This window comes from Anabrus simplex, chromosome 8, assembly GCF_040414725.1.
Source record: "Anabrus simplex isolate iqAnaSimp1 chromosome 8, ASM4041472v1, whole genome shotgun sequence".
NCBI classification, from domain to species: Eukaryota; Metazoa; Arthropoda; class Insecta; order Orthoptera; family Tettigoniidae; genus Anabrus; species Anabrus simplex.
In genome coordinates this window covers 112,972,998-112,989,247 of record NC_090272.1, presented here as the reverse complement: position 1 = coordinate 112,989,247, position 16,250 = coordinate 112,972,998, and the positions used below count along the sequence as shown (strand labels likewise).

At 40.7% G+C, this 16,250-nt stretch overlaps 1 protein-coding gene across 1 annotated transcript in view; it reads right to left on the bottom strand.

The window, feature by feature from the left end:
- Window positions 1–725: 725 nt before the first annotated feature.
- LOC136879320 (phospholipase B1, membrane-associated-like) overlaps window positions 726–16,250 on the bottom strand; it is a 165,183-nt gene continuing 149,658 nt past the window's right edge. The window contains exon 9 of the mRNA XM_068229066.1: window positions 726–868. Coding sequence (XP_068085167.1) covers window positions 726–868 — 143 coding nt within the window. The remainder of the gene's footprint in view (window positions 869–16,250) is intronic.

Below are 16,250 nucleotides of genomic sequence, written 5' to 3'. Positions count from 1 at the left end.
GCAAAGTCGTAGATGTTATAGTAAATGTAATATCTCCTAACATAGTACGTTAGCCTGATAATCCACATAATATAGCGACGGGATTTCTAATGAAGGTTGAATTTCCTTCTGTGTGTGGATGTGTTGGCGGTACTCTCGTTAATATTAAAGCGTGTCATCGTTTGAGAGATTATTTTTAAAGTTGCCAAAATGGATGTCCCGTTTCTCCTTGACAACTTCCATCACAGCCAGCTTCTTGTAATAGCCTTTCTTCCCATGATGAAAACTTTAAAACTAAAGGTGCCACAATTATACCGTGAAGTTCGCTGCGAAAAATAAAGCATTAAAATCATAGAGTATTAGGGCTATACAGTTTACCCATGGAATAAACTTGATCGGATCATTCATTCGCAAAGACTTTTCACTTTGCGAATAAATTGAAAAGTACAACCTAGATCATGGTGGATCAGAAAGACTTTGCACTTTGCAAGAATTGAAAAGTGAAAAGTGCAAAGTTGAATAGTTGCAAAGTTCGTTCGTGGAACAGGCCCCTGATAACGCTGAAACCTACCACAGACGTAGATAACGGTGCCATCTAGCGGCTGGTGAGCACACAACGCCCTAGAGACAGCCTAAAGACAATATTAGAGCAAAATTTCAGGCACTTGTTGACTTGCCTACATAATACTGTATGTGTAGAATACGACGGGTTCCACTGCTATTACTGAATAAACATTTGTAGTTCTTCAGGGTGAGGCGTCACTGTTGTTGGCTGTGTAAATGTATGGCTGCTTTTCTGATGGACATAAGAACTCCGAAAATAAGGACGGCCAATTCGTTGATTTGCTCCCTACAGGCTGCAACATGTTATTCCAGAGCCCATTAGCAGCTGCAAAAGAAACAAAATTATTAATAAGAAAGTTCCAAACCAATACAAAAAAATCACAGAGGAGGCGCGTCGACTTCGGGCAATTAATTTATAGAAGGGGGGGGGGGAGATAATTCACATGAACACAGGCATGTGAAATGAGGAACAACTATTAATGCAAACATACGTATATAATAACAATATTCACAAACAAACAGAAAAAAACAAACAGAACAATAATAGAGCTTGTTTCTCAAACACATTTTTGGACATGTTCTATGTACGGAGTTTTCAATAATATTCACAAGTAAACACAATAATAGAACTTGATTCATAAATGGATATTATTTTTTTTGCTAGGGGCTTTACGTCGCACCGACACAGATAGGTATTATGGCGACGATGGGATAGGAAAGGACTAGGAGCTGGAAGGAAGCGGCCGTGGCCTTAAGTAAGGTACAGCCCCAGCATTTGCCTGGTGTGAAAATGGGAAACCACAGAAAACCATTTTCAGGGTTGCCGATAGTGGGATTCGAACCTACTATCTCCCGAATGCAAGCTCACAGCCGCGCTCCTCTACGCGCACGACCAACTCGACCGGTATGGATATTTTGAAGGAATGTTTTATGCACGAAGCTATCAAAAATAATCACGAGTTAAAAAATTAAAACTACCTTCATAAATACATTTTCTCAATTAATGTCCTATTACCGTACTGTATATTTTGCATTTCATGATACGAAGTGTGAAAAGCTCTACCACCAAAGGTACCGTCTGAACAGTGAAATGTACTGTAGTTCTCTAAAGAAATGTCCGCTTTCTAGCCTCATTTCTTGATGTAGAACCATCTATCATCTTCTCTAGATTTAACGCTTCAGCAGCCTCCGGAGACTAACAAACTCCACGTTTTGTGTGGTGGGCGGAGGGGAAAAATGGTGCTCTGCCCCCCCACAGATCATTTTAAAAGGACAGAAAACGTATTCTCCCTATCCCCCAGTGAGAGAAACTTAGCCTGCTGTGTAATAATGACATTTGAGAATATGAACATGATAACAACACTGATATCGCATAGTATTTACGTTAACGAATATTAAGGAAATGGATTGATTGATTGATTGTTTGATTGATTGATTGATTGATTGATTGATTGAGTGATTGATTGATTGATTGATTGATTGATTGATTGATTGATTGATTGATTGATTGATTGATTGATTGATTGATTGATTGATTGATTGATTGATTGATGTCGTATGACCTCCGGAAAAGCCTGGTGCAGGTCTTTCTATTGGAATTCCATGGGCGACCTGTGTGTGTGTGTGTGTGTGTGTGTGTGTGTGTGTGTGTGTGTGTGTGTGTGTGTGTGTGTGTGTGTGGTGCTAATGCGGAAGGGAGAGGGTGAAACCCGATATCGGCACATAGATTACTCCCATCGAACAGCACCAAAGGATCGGTTCAAGGCTTTACATCACAGTGCCATATACCCTTTCTCCTTATGAAGACTGCAAAAAAACAACTCAACAACATAAGCAAGATAGCCAGAAGGGTAGGGCTACGGATCGCCTACGAAAAGACTAACGCCATCGGTGATTGGAAAACACCAGAAGGTACAGTGCCGAAGGTAGAAAAGTTTACGTGCCTTGTAGAATATGTAACAGGAAGGAACAGGAGCAGTGATGGAATAAAACAGAGGATGAAAAAGATGAAGATTACCTACCTTGCAACCAGAGGAGTGTACGCATATTAACATATCAACATATCAACAGACGCAAAGTTCAGGCACTACAACGCAACAGTGAGGAAGGGAGTATTGTACGCGACCGAGACGTTGACTCTAGGAAGGCTGGGGCAGAGCAACTGGAGAAAGAAGAAGGAAAAATTCTGAAAAAGATACTGGGACAAAAAGTGTCCGGTTCTACAACTAAGTGGTTAGCGTGCTGGCCTTTAGTTCAAGGGGCCCCAGGGTCGATTCTCTGCCGGGTCGGGGATTTTAACTTTAATTGGTTATTTCCACACGTTCGGGGATTGGGTGTGTGTGTCGTCCTTAAATATAAGTAACAGGGAAAAAATTAAAAAACTAAGAAACAACATCAGTAATTTAAAAGAAAGAGGAAATGAAATATGGGAACGAAGATCAAAGGAAGAACTGTACAGAAACATTAGGACGATCTCAGAAGAAATAAGACTCGGGAGATCGAGATTTGCTGGATATGTAATCAGGATGGACACGGAGAGAATGACTGGAAGAGTATGAGAGACAACGGGTAGGACGAGAGGAAAGATGGGAACAAAGTGGGTTGTCGAACTCCGGGAGGATTAGACTGAGATGGGGATCAAGGTGGACTGGACAGAGAACTGGAGAAATAAATATACACCAACCAGTGTGCCAGAGCTCAATGACAGAGAAAGGTAAAGGAATAGGATAGAGAAGCACCAATGTGGGGGAGACAAGAGAAGAGGATACTGAAAATATCAGCTGCAGAACGGGAGAAGAGAGAGAGTTTCTGGGAGGAGAAGAAGACCCAAATCATGGCAAAGCTTCCCGTAGTCGTGCAGAGGCCGTAACGAAAGAAGAAGAACACTGCCATCCAACAGACATCAGAAACTGAATATCGCCATCTCTTCTACCCTGCCGGCCAACATTCTGATAGCGAATATTTTTCCACCAACGGAACTCTAACCACGATGTCAGACCGTACAGACTTGACGATCATTTATTTATTTATTTATTTATTTATTTATTTATTTATTTATTTATTTAGTATTGTCCCATAAGGATCACATAAAGCAAATTATGATTTGATGTTGTTATTTTTCTTGTTCTTCCAGAATTCTTTCTGTCCAAAGACATGTTCGGCTTGCCACGTGCAGGTCCTTTGATTTGACTCCTATAGGCGACCTGCGCGTCGTGATGAGGATGAAATTATGATGAAGACGACACAAACACCCATTCCCCGTGTCAGCGAAATTCACCAATGACGATTAAAATTAAAATTACCTACCCTGCCGGGAATCGAAGCCTGAACCCTTGTGACCAAAGGCCAGCACGCTAACAATTTAGCCATGGAGCCAGACTTCCCAAGTATAGATCTTATGTCTGGAAGTTTTGCGGTCTTCAGTATCTGTAGGTGTGATGTTGGCGTTATTGATATCAGGTTGGACTTGTTTGATCCAAACCGTTGTAGTTTTTAATGTTTGTTAGTACATCAATATTTTCTTTGTTAGTCGGTTGTCATCTAACCTCATAATGTGACCATGAAATTTCAATCGTCGTTTAGCGAAATCTGCTTGAATATTCAGTATTTGTTCGTGATCTTGTACGATTGTAGACGCTATCCTTCGCCTGTAGCTTTTGGGCCAAGGATTTTTCGGATAATTTTCCTTTCAACTTTCTGGATTTTTTCAGGATCGCCTTTATAATTGAGGTTTAAGGTCTCACTGGCAGGTTTCCCATATGCTTTCCGCAATTTGAGTTCACGTCACTTTGTGCTCTTCTTTCTGTACCTGTATATTCAATGATTTCACCTAAATATTTGAAATGATTAACCTTGTTTATTGTGCCGTATTACGTTTGTGGTTCAATGTGTTTTTATTACCGTACTTATTTATTTATTTATTTATTTATTTTTTTATTTATTTATTTATTTATTTATTTATTTATTTATTTATTTATTTATTTATTTATTTATTTATTTATTTATTTATTTATTTATTTATTTATTTATTTATTTATTTATTGCTAGTGTTGTAACGTCGCACTAACACACTGAAAATTACCGGCTACCCAAGGATGGGAAGGGGCTAGAATTGGGAAGGAAGCGGCGGCTGCCTTAATTAAGGAATAGCCCTTGCATTTGCCTGGTGTGAAAATGGGAAAACACGGGAAACGATCTTCAGTGCTACCAACGGTGGGATTCTAACCCACTATCTACCGAATGCAAGCTGACAGCTGCGCGACCCTAACCGCACGGCCAATTCGCTGGTTTTTGCGTTACGACAGGATGCTCTTCCTGACGCCAACCCCATGAGGAGGGAGGTGTTCACTAATGAGTGTATCCGCGGTGACTGGTAGTGTGGTGTGTTGTATGAATATGAAGAGGAATAATTATATTGGGACAAAGATAAACAGCCAGTTTCCAGTCAGAATAGTTAATGAGATGCGGTTAAAATCCCCGGTCTGACAAGGAATTGAACTCGGGACACTTTGAACGGAAGTCATCAACGCTGACCATTCAGCCAACCATTCAGACAATTTTAAATATCTTCCGAAACTTTTCAATAAATATTCCAAAATTTTGAATCCTATCTTCAAAAATATCATTTTTGTATCTGGTACCACTGCTTCAGTAAGCATTCACGCGTCCAGAGTACTTACCGACATCATGAGATGATTATGGAAGATGAATGAAGAATGCTATGGACGTCCTCACGGTAGCCTCTTACAATAATGTTATTGTTTGTTTGTTCCGCTAACTACTTTTACGAGGTGCCGGATTTTTGTCCCGCAGGAGTTCTTTAGCGTACGAGTGAATCTACCGACAAGTTCAAATACCACCGGACTGACAATCTGCTTTACGTAGCACCGACACAGATAGATCTCATGGCGACGATGGGGTAGGAAAGGGCTCGGAGTGGGAAAGAGGCGTCCGTGGTCGTAATTAAGGTACAGTCCCAGCATTTGCCGGGTGTGTGAATGGGGAAACCACGAAAAACCACGCCGACCCACCGGACTGAACCGGTATCGAACCTGCCATCTTGAACTCAGAGCTACCGAATAAGCGAATCAGCCAGGCCCTGTTATAAAGTATAGAATGTCGTTACCAAATTTCAAGCCACACTTCAACAAAACTCCAGGAAATCCCAACCCAAGCCACGCTCCAAACAGAGTTCCGGGATATTCCAAATCGTACTTCCTACTAGTAGACAATCAATAACAAGGCATAACATGTTACACAACACACCAAGCTATACATTTCAAACTTTTTTTTTTTTGCTAGTTGCTTTACGTCGCACCGACACAGATAGGTCTTATGGCGACGATGGGACAAGGAAGGGCTAGGAGTGGGAAGGAAGCGGCCGTGGCCTTAATTAAGGTACAGCTCCAGCGTTTGCCTGGTGTGAAAATGGAAAACCACGGAAAACCATTTTCAGGGCTGCCGACAGTGGGGTTCGAACCTACTATCTCCCGAATACTGGATACTGGCCGCACTTAAGCGATTGCAGCTATCGAGCTCGGTTCATACATTTTTATCTCATGGACTATGATAAGAAAAATTTTCATGAATTAAAATTTTTATTCCATCAACGCTCAGCATCGCTGGCATGTAAATCAATCAATCAATCAATCAATCAATCAATCAATCAATCAATCAATCAATCAATCAATCAATCAATCAATCAATCAATCAATCAATCAATCAATCAAAAGTGCGATTCCTTGGCTGAATGGTCAGCATTGATGCCTTCATTTCAGAGGAGGCCAGGTTCGATTCCCGGCCGGATCGGTGATATGTATCGCGTGTGCTTAATTCTTCTAGCTCAGGGACTGGTTGTTTGTGTTTGTACTAACACTTTCCCTTTCAGTTGCAGTTTGGAATTGTATAGTTCTTGTGTATTACTTTCGATATTCAGTAATTAACAGCAGTTTTTATCCTGTTAGGGGTTGTAGACATACATACATACATACATTATCATTATAGACTGTTATGCCTTTCAGCGTTCATTCTGCAAGCCTCTGGGAATTTACTAAACGTCGCCACAATCCTCGATTTGCAACTAGTGTTGTGGCCTCATTTAGTTCTATACCTCTTATCTTTAAATCGTTAGAAACAGAGTCTAACCATCGTCGTCTTGGTCTCCCTCTACTTCTCTTACCCTCCATAACAGAGTCCATTATTCTCCTAGGTAACCTATCCTCTTCCATTCGCCTCACATGACCCCACCACCGAAGCCGGTTTATGCGTACAGCTTCATCCATCGAATTCATTCCTAAATTAGCCTTTATCTCCTCATTCCGAGTGCCCTCCTGCCATTGTTCCCACCTGTTTGTACCAGCAATCATTCTTGCTACTTTCATGTCTGTTACTTCTAATTTATGAATAAGATATCCTGAATCCACCCAGCTTTCGCTCCCGTAAAGCAAAGTTGGTCTGAAAACAGACCGATGTAAAGATAGTTTCGTCTGGGAGCTGACTTCCTTCTTACAGAATACTGCTGATCGCAACTGCGAGCTCACTGCATTAGCTTTACTACACCTTGATTCAATCTCGCTTACTATATTACCATCCTGAGAAAAAACACAACCTAAATACTTGAAATTATCGACCTGTTCTAGCTTTGTATCACCAATCTGATATTCAATTCTGTTGAATTTCTTACCTACTGACATTAATTTAGTCTTCGAGAGGCTAATTTTCATACCATACTCATTGCACCTATTTTCAAGCTCCAAGATGTTAGACTGCAGGCTTTCGGCACAGTCTGCCATTAAGACCAAGTCGTCAGCATAGGCCAAACTATTTACTACATTTCCACCTAACTGAATCCCTCCCTGCCATTTTATACCTTTCAGCATATGATCCATGTAAACTACAAACAGCAAAGGTGAAAGATTACAGCCTTGTCTAACTCCTGTAAGTACCCTGAACCAAGAACTCATTCTACCATCAATTCTCACTGAAGCCCAATTGTCAACATAAATGCCTTTGATTGATTTTAATAATCTACCTTTAATTCCATAGTCCCCCAGTATAGCGAACATCTTTTCCCTCGGTACCCTGTCATATGCTTTCTCTAGATCTACGAAACATAAACACAACTGCCTATTCCTCTCGTAGCATTTTTCAATTACCTGGCGCATACTGAAAATCTGATCCTGACAGCCTCTCTGTGGTCTGAAACCACACTGGTTTTCATCCAACTTCCTCTCAACGACTGATCGCACCCTCCCTTCCAAGATGCCAGTGAATACTTTGCCTGGTATACTAATCAATGAGATACCTCGATAGTTATTGCAATCCTTCCTGTTCCCTTGCTTATAGATAGGTGCAATTACTGCTTTTGTCCAATCTGAAGGTACCTTACCAACACTCCACGCTAATTTTACTACTCTATGAAGCCATTTCATCCCTGCCTTCCCACTATACTTCACCATTTCAGGTCTAATTTCATCTATTCCTGCTGCCTTATGACAATGGAGTTTATTTACTATCCTTTCCACTTCCTCAAGCATAATTTCACCAACATCATTTTCCTCCTCCCCATGAGCTTGGCTGTTTGCAACACCACCATGATGATTTCCTTTTACATTGAGAAGATGTTCAAAATATTCCCTCCACCTCTCCAGTGATTCCCTGGGATCTATTATGAGTTCACCTGAATTACTCAAAACACTGTTCATTTCCTTTTTCCCTCCCTTCCTAAGATTCTTTATTACTGTCCAGAAAGGTTTCACTGCTGCTTGACCTAGCCTTTCCAGGTTGTTACCAAAATCTTCCCATGACTTCTTTTTGGATTCAACAACTATTTGTTTTGCTCTGTTTCTTTCATCTACGTACAAATCCCTGTCTGCCTCGGCTCTTGTTTGGAGCCATTTCTGATAAGCCTTCTTTTTACGTTTACAGGCTGCTCTCACTTCATCATTCCAACAAGATGTTCGCCTTTTCCCATCTTTACACACAGTTGTTCCTAGGCATTCCCTTGTTGTTTCTACTACAGCATCCCTGTATGCCATCCATTCACTTTCTATATCCTGAACCTGCTTACTGTCTACTGTTCGAAACTTCTCACTAATCATATCCATGTACTTCTGTCTAATTTCTTCGTCCTGGAGATTTTCTACCCTTATTCGTTTGCAGACAGATTTCACTTTCTCTACCCTAGGCCTAGAGATACTTAGTTCACTACAGATCAGATAGTGGTCTGTATCATCGAAAAATCCGCGGAAATCTCGTACATTCCTAACAGATTTCCTGAATTCAAAGTCTGTTAAGATATAGTCTATTATGGATCTGGTACCCCTAGCCTCCCATGTGTATCGGTGAATAGCCTTATGCTTGAAGAATGTATTCGTAACAGCTAAACCCATACTAGCACAGAAGTCCAGCAAACGCTTCCCATTCCCATTAGCTTCCATATCTTCCCCACATTTACCAATCACCCTTTCGTATCCTTCAGTTCTATTCCCAACTCTCGCATTGAAATCGCCCATTAGAACTATTCTATCCTTGCTGTTGACCCTGACCACAATGTCACTCAATGCTTCATAAAACTTGTCAACTTCATCCTCATCTGCACCCTCACATGGTGAATACACAGACACAATTCTTGTCCTAATTCCTCCCACTGACAAATCTACCCACATCATTCGCTCATTTACGTGCCTAACCGAAACTATGTTGCGTGCAATGGTATTCCTGATAAAGAGCCCTACCCCAGACTCTGCCCTTCCCTTTCTAACACCCGTCAAGTACACTTTATAATCTCCTATCTCTTCCTCCTTATCTCCATTTACCCGAATATCACTTACTCCTAGCACATCCAGATGCATCCTCTTTGCTGACTCAGCCAGTTCTACCTTCTTTCTTCCATAAGCCCCATTAATATTGATAGCTCCCCATTGAAGTCCATTTCGTTCGGCAAGTTGTTTCCAAGGAGTCCCTCGCCTGTCAAATGGGAGTGGGACTCCATTACTCCCATAGGTCCGAGGCTTGCTTAAAGTGTTCTGAGCTCGGTAAATTCATGAAGCAGGATGCTGCCCTACTTGCACATAGTCCAAGTGAGGATCTCTCCTCTAACGGGTTATGGACCACCGGTGAATTGTATAGTCCTAGCCGCCTGAGGTTGTAGAATATAAAAAAAATAGAGCACGACTAAGTATTACTGTAGTGTAGTCGTATATTAATTACCTTATTGTTGTGTACTATCCCAGACAATATATCCTTTCATTCATTTATTTTTTGCAAATAAGTTATTTTATTTTTTAATTTAATTTTTTCCCCCCGTAAAGAATGGCTAAGGAGCGCGAGTGTACTTATTGTGGGTGTGGTTAGGCATTGAGGGGTATGAGGGAGGAGTTGGAAAGTTTGAGGGAGATAATTAGGATTCTCACAGAAGACAGGAAGGAAGATAGGACTCCCTCAAACAATGTACAGGTTACAGTAGGTGTACAAGAGGGAGGGGAAGGAAAGGGAGGAGTTGTAGAAGACAGGTGGTCTAATGTTCTAAGGGGAAGGAGATTGCAGGCTAAGGGCTCTATTCAGGATCAGAATTCAGGACAGGTGTCTGTGCGAAATCGGTACGAGTCACTCCAGGTAGAACAACAGAGGGAAGATGAAGGACAGGGAACTGTTGCTGAGATGCGTGGAAGTAGGAGGAAGGGAAAAGGTAGGAAAGGGAAATGTAGAGTAGAGGATAGGAAAAGACAGGTGGAACAGGGTCATGGGAAGGAGAAAAGGGAGGAGGAAGTCGCTTCTGCAGCAGTGAGAGAAGATAGGGCTGACCAGGAGAGGAGGGGATCAGATGAGGTGGGGAGGGTTGAGACTCTGGTCATGGGGGATTCCATCGTTAGACAGGTGGAGAAAGTGTGTGGAGGAAAAGGAACCAGGGTAGAATGTTATCCAGGAATTAGGTTGAGGCAGATGTTCAGAAAAGTAGAAAAGAGGGAGGAGGGGAAGGAGAAGGTGGTAGTGTTTCATGTTGGTACCAACAACGTAAGGCAAGCTGATATAAGTACCAAAATAGTTGGAGATGTGTGGGATCTGGTAAATGTAGCACGGGTGAAGTTTAAGAAAGCGGAGATTGTTATTAGTGGAATACTGTGTAGGAGGGATACTGACTGGAGGGTGATTGGGGATTTAAATGAGACTATGGAGTGGGTATGTGGGAAACTGGGAGTGAAATTTCTAGATCCTAATGGGTGGGTAGGAGATAGGGATCTGCGCTCAGATGGCCTTCATTTAAACCGCAGTGGTACATATAAGTTAGAAAGTTTGTTTGGAAGGGTAATAGGAGGGTACATTCAGGGAAACGGGATGGCCTAGGGAGCGGTGATAAGGGAACAGGGAACTGGAAATCGAGTAGGGATGATATAAAATTGTTAGTGTTGAACTGTAGAAGTATTGTAAAGAAAGGAATAGAATTAAGTAATTTAATATATATATATATATATATATATATATATATATATATATTTACCAGATATTGTAATAGGAGTTGAATCATGGCTGAGAAATGATATAATGGATGCAGAAATTTTCTCACGACACTGGAGAATGTATCGTAGAGATAGGATAGGAATGGTAGGAGGGGGAGTGTTCATTCTGGTGAAAGAAGAATTTGTAAGCTACGAAAAAGGTTAAAGATGAGACACATGAAATTCTAGGTGTAAGGCTCATTTCTAAAGAAAATTGGCAACTTGATATATTTGGAGTGTACAGACCGGGAAAGGGTAGCACTGACGCGGATTCGGAATTATTTGATAGGATAGTCAGCTATGTGGGAAACGACATGGAAAGAAGTGTGATTGAAGCGGGAGATCTGAATTTGCCAGATGTAAATTGGGAAGGAAATGCGAACGACAGGAAGCATGACCAACAAATGGCAAATAAGTTAATATGGGTAGGACAGCTGATTCAGAAAGTGATGGAACCAACCAGAGGGAAAAATATCCTGGATGTGGTGCTGATAAAACCAGATGAGCTCTATAGGGAAACTGAAGTAATAGATGGTATTAGTGATCATGAAGCTGTTTTTGTGGTAGTTAAAAATAAATGTGATAGAAAGGAAGGTCTTAAAAGTAGGACTGATAGGCAGTACCATATGGCTGATAAAGCAGCCATGAGGCAGTTTCTAAAAAGTAACTATGATCGGTGGAAAACGGTAAATAAAAATGTAAACAGACTCTGGGATGGGTTTAAAGAAATTGTTGAGGAATGCGAAAACAGGTTTGTACCTTTAAGGGTGGTAAGGAATGGTAAAGACCTACCTTATTATAATAGAGAAATAAAGAGACTAAGAAGGAGGTGCAGACTGGAAAGAAATAGAGTTAGAAATGGCTGTGGAAGTAAGGAGAAATTGAAGGAACTTACTAGAAAATTGAATCTAGCAAAGAAGGCAGCTAAGGATAACATGGTGGCAAGCATAATTGGCAGTCATACACATTTTAGTGAAAAATGGAAGGGTATGTATAGGTATTTTAAGGCAGAAACAGGTTCCAAGAAGGACATTCCAGGAATAATTAATGAACAAGGGGAGTGTGTATGTGAAGATCTTCAAAAGGCAGAAGTATTCAGTCAGCAGTATGTAAAGATTGTTGGTTTCAAGGATAATGTCGAGATAGAGCAGGAGACTAAGGCCAAAGAAGTAATAAAATTTACATATGATAACAATGACATTTACAATAAGATACAAAAGTTGAAAACTAGACAAGCGGCTGGAATTGATCAGATTTCTGGGGATATACTAAAGACAATGGGTTGGGATATAGTACCATATCGGAAGTACTTATTTGATTATTGTTTGGTCGGAGGGGCTATACCAGATGAATGGAGAGTTACTATAGTAGCCCCTGTGTATAAAGGAAAGGGTGATAGACATAAAGCTGAAAATTACAGGCCAGTAAGTTTGACATGCATTGTATGTAAGCTTTGGGAAAGCATTCTTTCTGATTATATTAGACATGTTTGTGAAATTAATAACTGGTTCGATAGAAGGCAATTCGGTTTTAGGAAAGATTATTATACTGAAGCTCAACTTGTAGGATTCCAGCAAGATATAGCAGATATCTTGGATTCTGGAGGTCAAATGGACTGTATCGCGATTGACCTGTCTAAAGCATTTGATAGGGTGGATCATGGGAGACTACTGGCAAAAATGAGTGCAATTGGAATAGATAAAAGAGTGACTGAATGGGTTGCTATATTTCTAGAAAATAGATCTCAGAGAGTTAGAGTAGGTGAAGTTTTGTCTGACCCTGTAATAGTTGAGAGGGGAGTTCCTCAGGGCAGTGTTATCGGACCTTTATGTTTTCTTATATATAAATGATATGAGTAAAGGAGTGGAATCGGAGGTAAGGCTTTTTGCGGATGATGTTATTCTCTATAGAGTGATAAATAAGTTACAAGATTGTGAGCAACTGCAACGTGACCTCGAAAATATTGTGAGATGGATAGCAGGCAATGGTATGTTGATAAACGGGGTTAAAAGTCAGGTTGTGAGTTTCACAAATAGGAAAAGTCCTCTCAGTTTTAATTACTGCGTTGATGGGGTGAAAGTTCCTTTTGGGGATCATTGTAAGTATCTAGGTGTTAATATAAGGAAAGATCTTCATTGGGGTAATCACATAAATGGGATTGTAAATAAAGGGTACCGATCTCTGCACATTGTTATGAGGGTGTTTAGGGGTTGTAGTAAGGATGTAAAGGAGAGGGCATATAAGTCTCTGGTAAGATCCCAACTAGAGTATGGTTCCAGTATATGGGACCCTCACCAGGATTACCTGATTCAAGAACTGGAAAAAATCCAAAGAAAAGCAGCTCGATTTGTTCTGAGTGATTTCCGACAAAAGAGTAGCGTTACAAAAATGTTGCAATGTTTGGGTGGGGAAGAATTGAGAGAAAGAAGAAGAGCTGCTCGACTAAGTGGTATGTTCCGAGCTGTCAGCGGAGAGATGGCGTGGAATGACATTAGTAGACGAATACGTTTGAATGGCGTGTATAAAAGTAGGAAAGATCACAATATGAAGATAAAGTTGAATTCAAGAGGACAAACTGGGGCAAATATTCGTTTATAGGAAGGGGAGTTAGGAATTGGAATAACTTACCAAGGGAGATGTTCAATAAATTTCCAATTTCTTTGAAATCATTTCGGAAAAGGCTAGGAAAGCAACAGATAGGGAATCTGCCACCTGGGCGACTGCCCTAAATGCAGATCAGTATTGATTGATTGATTGATTGATTGATTCATATAAAGACAACACACCACATTATTACAAACCACCACAGAAACACGCAAAAGTGATTACATCGCTTCCGATAGAGTTAGCGCCAGGAAGGTCACCCGGCTGAAAACAGGACCAAATCCACATGCGCAATACAATTCACACCCGCGACCCCACAGGGTGTGGGAAAAGGGGTAGAAGGAGAAGAATAACTCAATCAATCAGCTATGATCTGCATTTGGTTCTATCGCCCAGGTGGCATATTCCCCATCAGTTGTTTAACTAGCCTTTTTCTATCTTTTTAAAGAACTTGGAAATGTATTGAACATCTCCCTTAATTAATTATTCCTTTACCGAGCGAGTTGAGCGTACAGTTAGGGGTGCGTAGCTGTGAGCTTGCTTTCGGAACCTCACAGTCCGCAGTCCTGAAGTAGGCTTTCCGTGATTTCCCATTTTCACACCAGGCAAACGCTGGGGCTGGGGCTGTAACTTAACTAAGGCCACGATGGCTTCCTTCTCACTCCTAGCGCTTTTCTACCTCATCGTCACCATAACACTTATCTGTGTCGGTGAGACGTAAACCTCTTCTTTTTCCAGTTTCTTTGAAAACACACAGGAAAAGATTAGATAAAAACTGATACGGATCTGCCATCTGGTCGACAGCACTAAATGTAAATCAGCGATGACTGATTACCATTGTTAGTATTATTATTCAATGATTCATCTCGTTTCGGCTAAATATCAACCACGTCATTTCAAATGTCTCCTTCTTTAGGTTTTGACATTTGCTCATTGCTTCCGCATTCATTCTCTGTTAGTTTCTTACTCTTCCCTGTGTCCATGATTTTTCTGTTTTAGCTTTTGCTGGAAACCGTGGATTGCTGGAAGTTTCTTCATGAATGGAATACGCTCCAGGATGTCATTATGTGTGACTTCCAGTTTTTCGAGATTTCTTTCTACCTCAATCAATCAATCAATCAATCAATCAATCAATCAATCAATCAATCAATCAATCAATCAATCAATCAATCAATCAATCAATCAATCAATCAATCAATCAATCAATCAATCAATCAATCAATCAGTCCTGATCTGCATTTAGGGCAGTCACCCAGGTGGCAGATTCCCTGTCTGTTGTTTTTCTAGTCTTTTCTTAAATGATTGCAAAGAAATTGGAAATTGATTGAGCATCTCCCTTGGGAAGTTGTTCCAATCCCTAACTCCCATTCCTATAAACGAATGTTTGCCCCCAATTTGTGCTCTTGAATCCCAACTTTCATATTGTGATCTTTCCTACTTTTAAAGACGCCACTCAAACTTATTCGTCTGCTGATGTCCTCCCACGCCATCTCTTCACTGACACTCGGACCATACCACTTAGTCGAGCAGCTCGTCTCCTTTCTCCCAAGTCTTCCCAGCCCAAACTGGGCAACATTATTGTAACGCTAATCTTCCACAGAGAGTTACAATAATTTGATACGGAAAATTAATCTGATTACTTGCAAGCGCTAATCTTTTGTCGGAAATCATCCAGAACAAATCGAGTTGCTTTTCTTTGAGTTTTCTCCAATTCTTGAATCAAGTAATCCCGGTGAGGGTCCCATACACTGGAACCATACTCTAGTTGGGATCTTACCAGAGATTTATATGCCCTCTCACATACTTACTACAACCCCTAAATACCCTCATGACCATGTGCAGATATTTTTACCCTGTATTTACCCCAAAGGAAACTTTCAACCCGTCAACGCCGCAGTAATTAAAGCTGAGAGGACTTTTCCTATTTTTGAAATTCACAACCTGACTTTTAACCCCAATTATCATCATACCATTGCCTACTGTCCATCTCACTACATTATCGAGGTCATTTTGCAGCTACTCACAATCTTGTAACTTATTTATTACTCTGTACACAATAACATCATCTGCAAAAACCCGTATCTCTGATTCCACTTCATTACACATATCATTGCTATATATAAGACTAGCTGTTACCCACGGCTTCGCTCGCAAGGATTTCGTAAGTTGATAAAAAGTACGTAATTTTTCCTCGGTACTGCACTAAGACATTATCTGAAAATCCCTAAAGTATTAAAACTCGTCGAAAAATTGCATTTTATTTACGCCAGAACCTCTTTGTAAACCGCGTTTGTAGTATTGCCTTTTGGGGCTAAGATGACCAAGTTACTGGCAGAGCTAAATCTGGAACATGCGACATTGAACTCTACATGTGAGAAACAGTCAAAAAAGTGGTTTCTTTATTTCTAAAGGAGATTACAAATACCAATTTTAACGCCTGTAACATTTTAAGTTTATGAGATATACTGCAGACATACTAATTTTAAAAACTGCCACACTCCTTGGCTGAGAGTTTACCGTTGAGGCTTTCAGTCCACAGAGTTCCCGTTTCGATCCCGGGCTGGGTCAGATATTTTAATCACGTGTGATTAATTCTTCTGTCTCGAG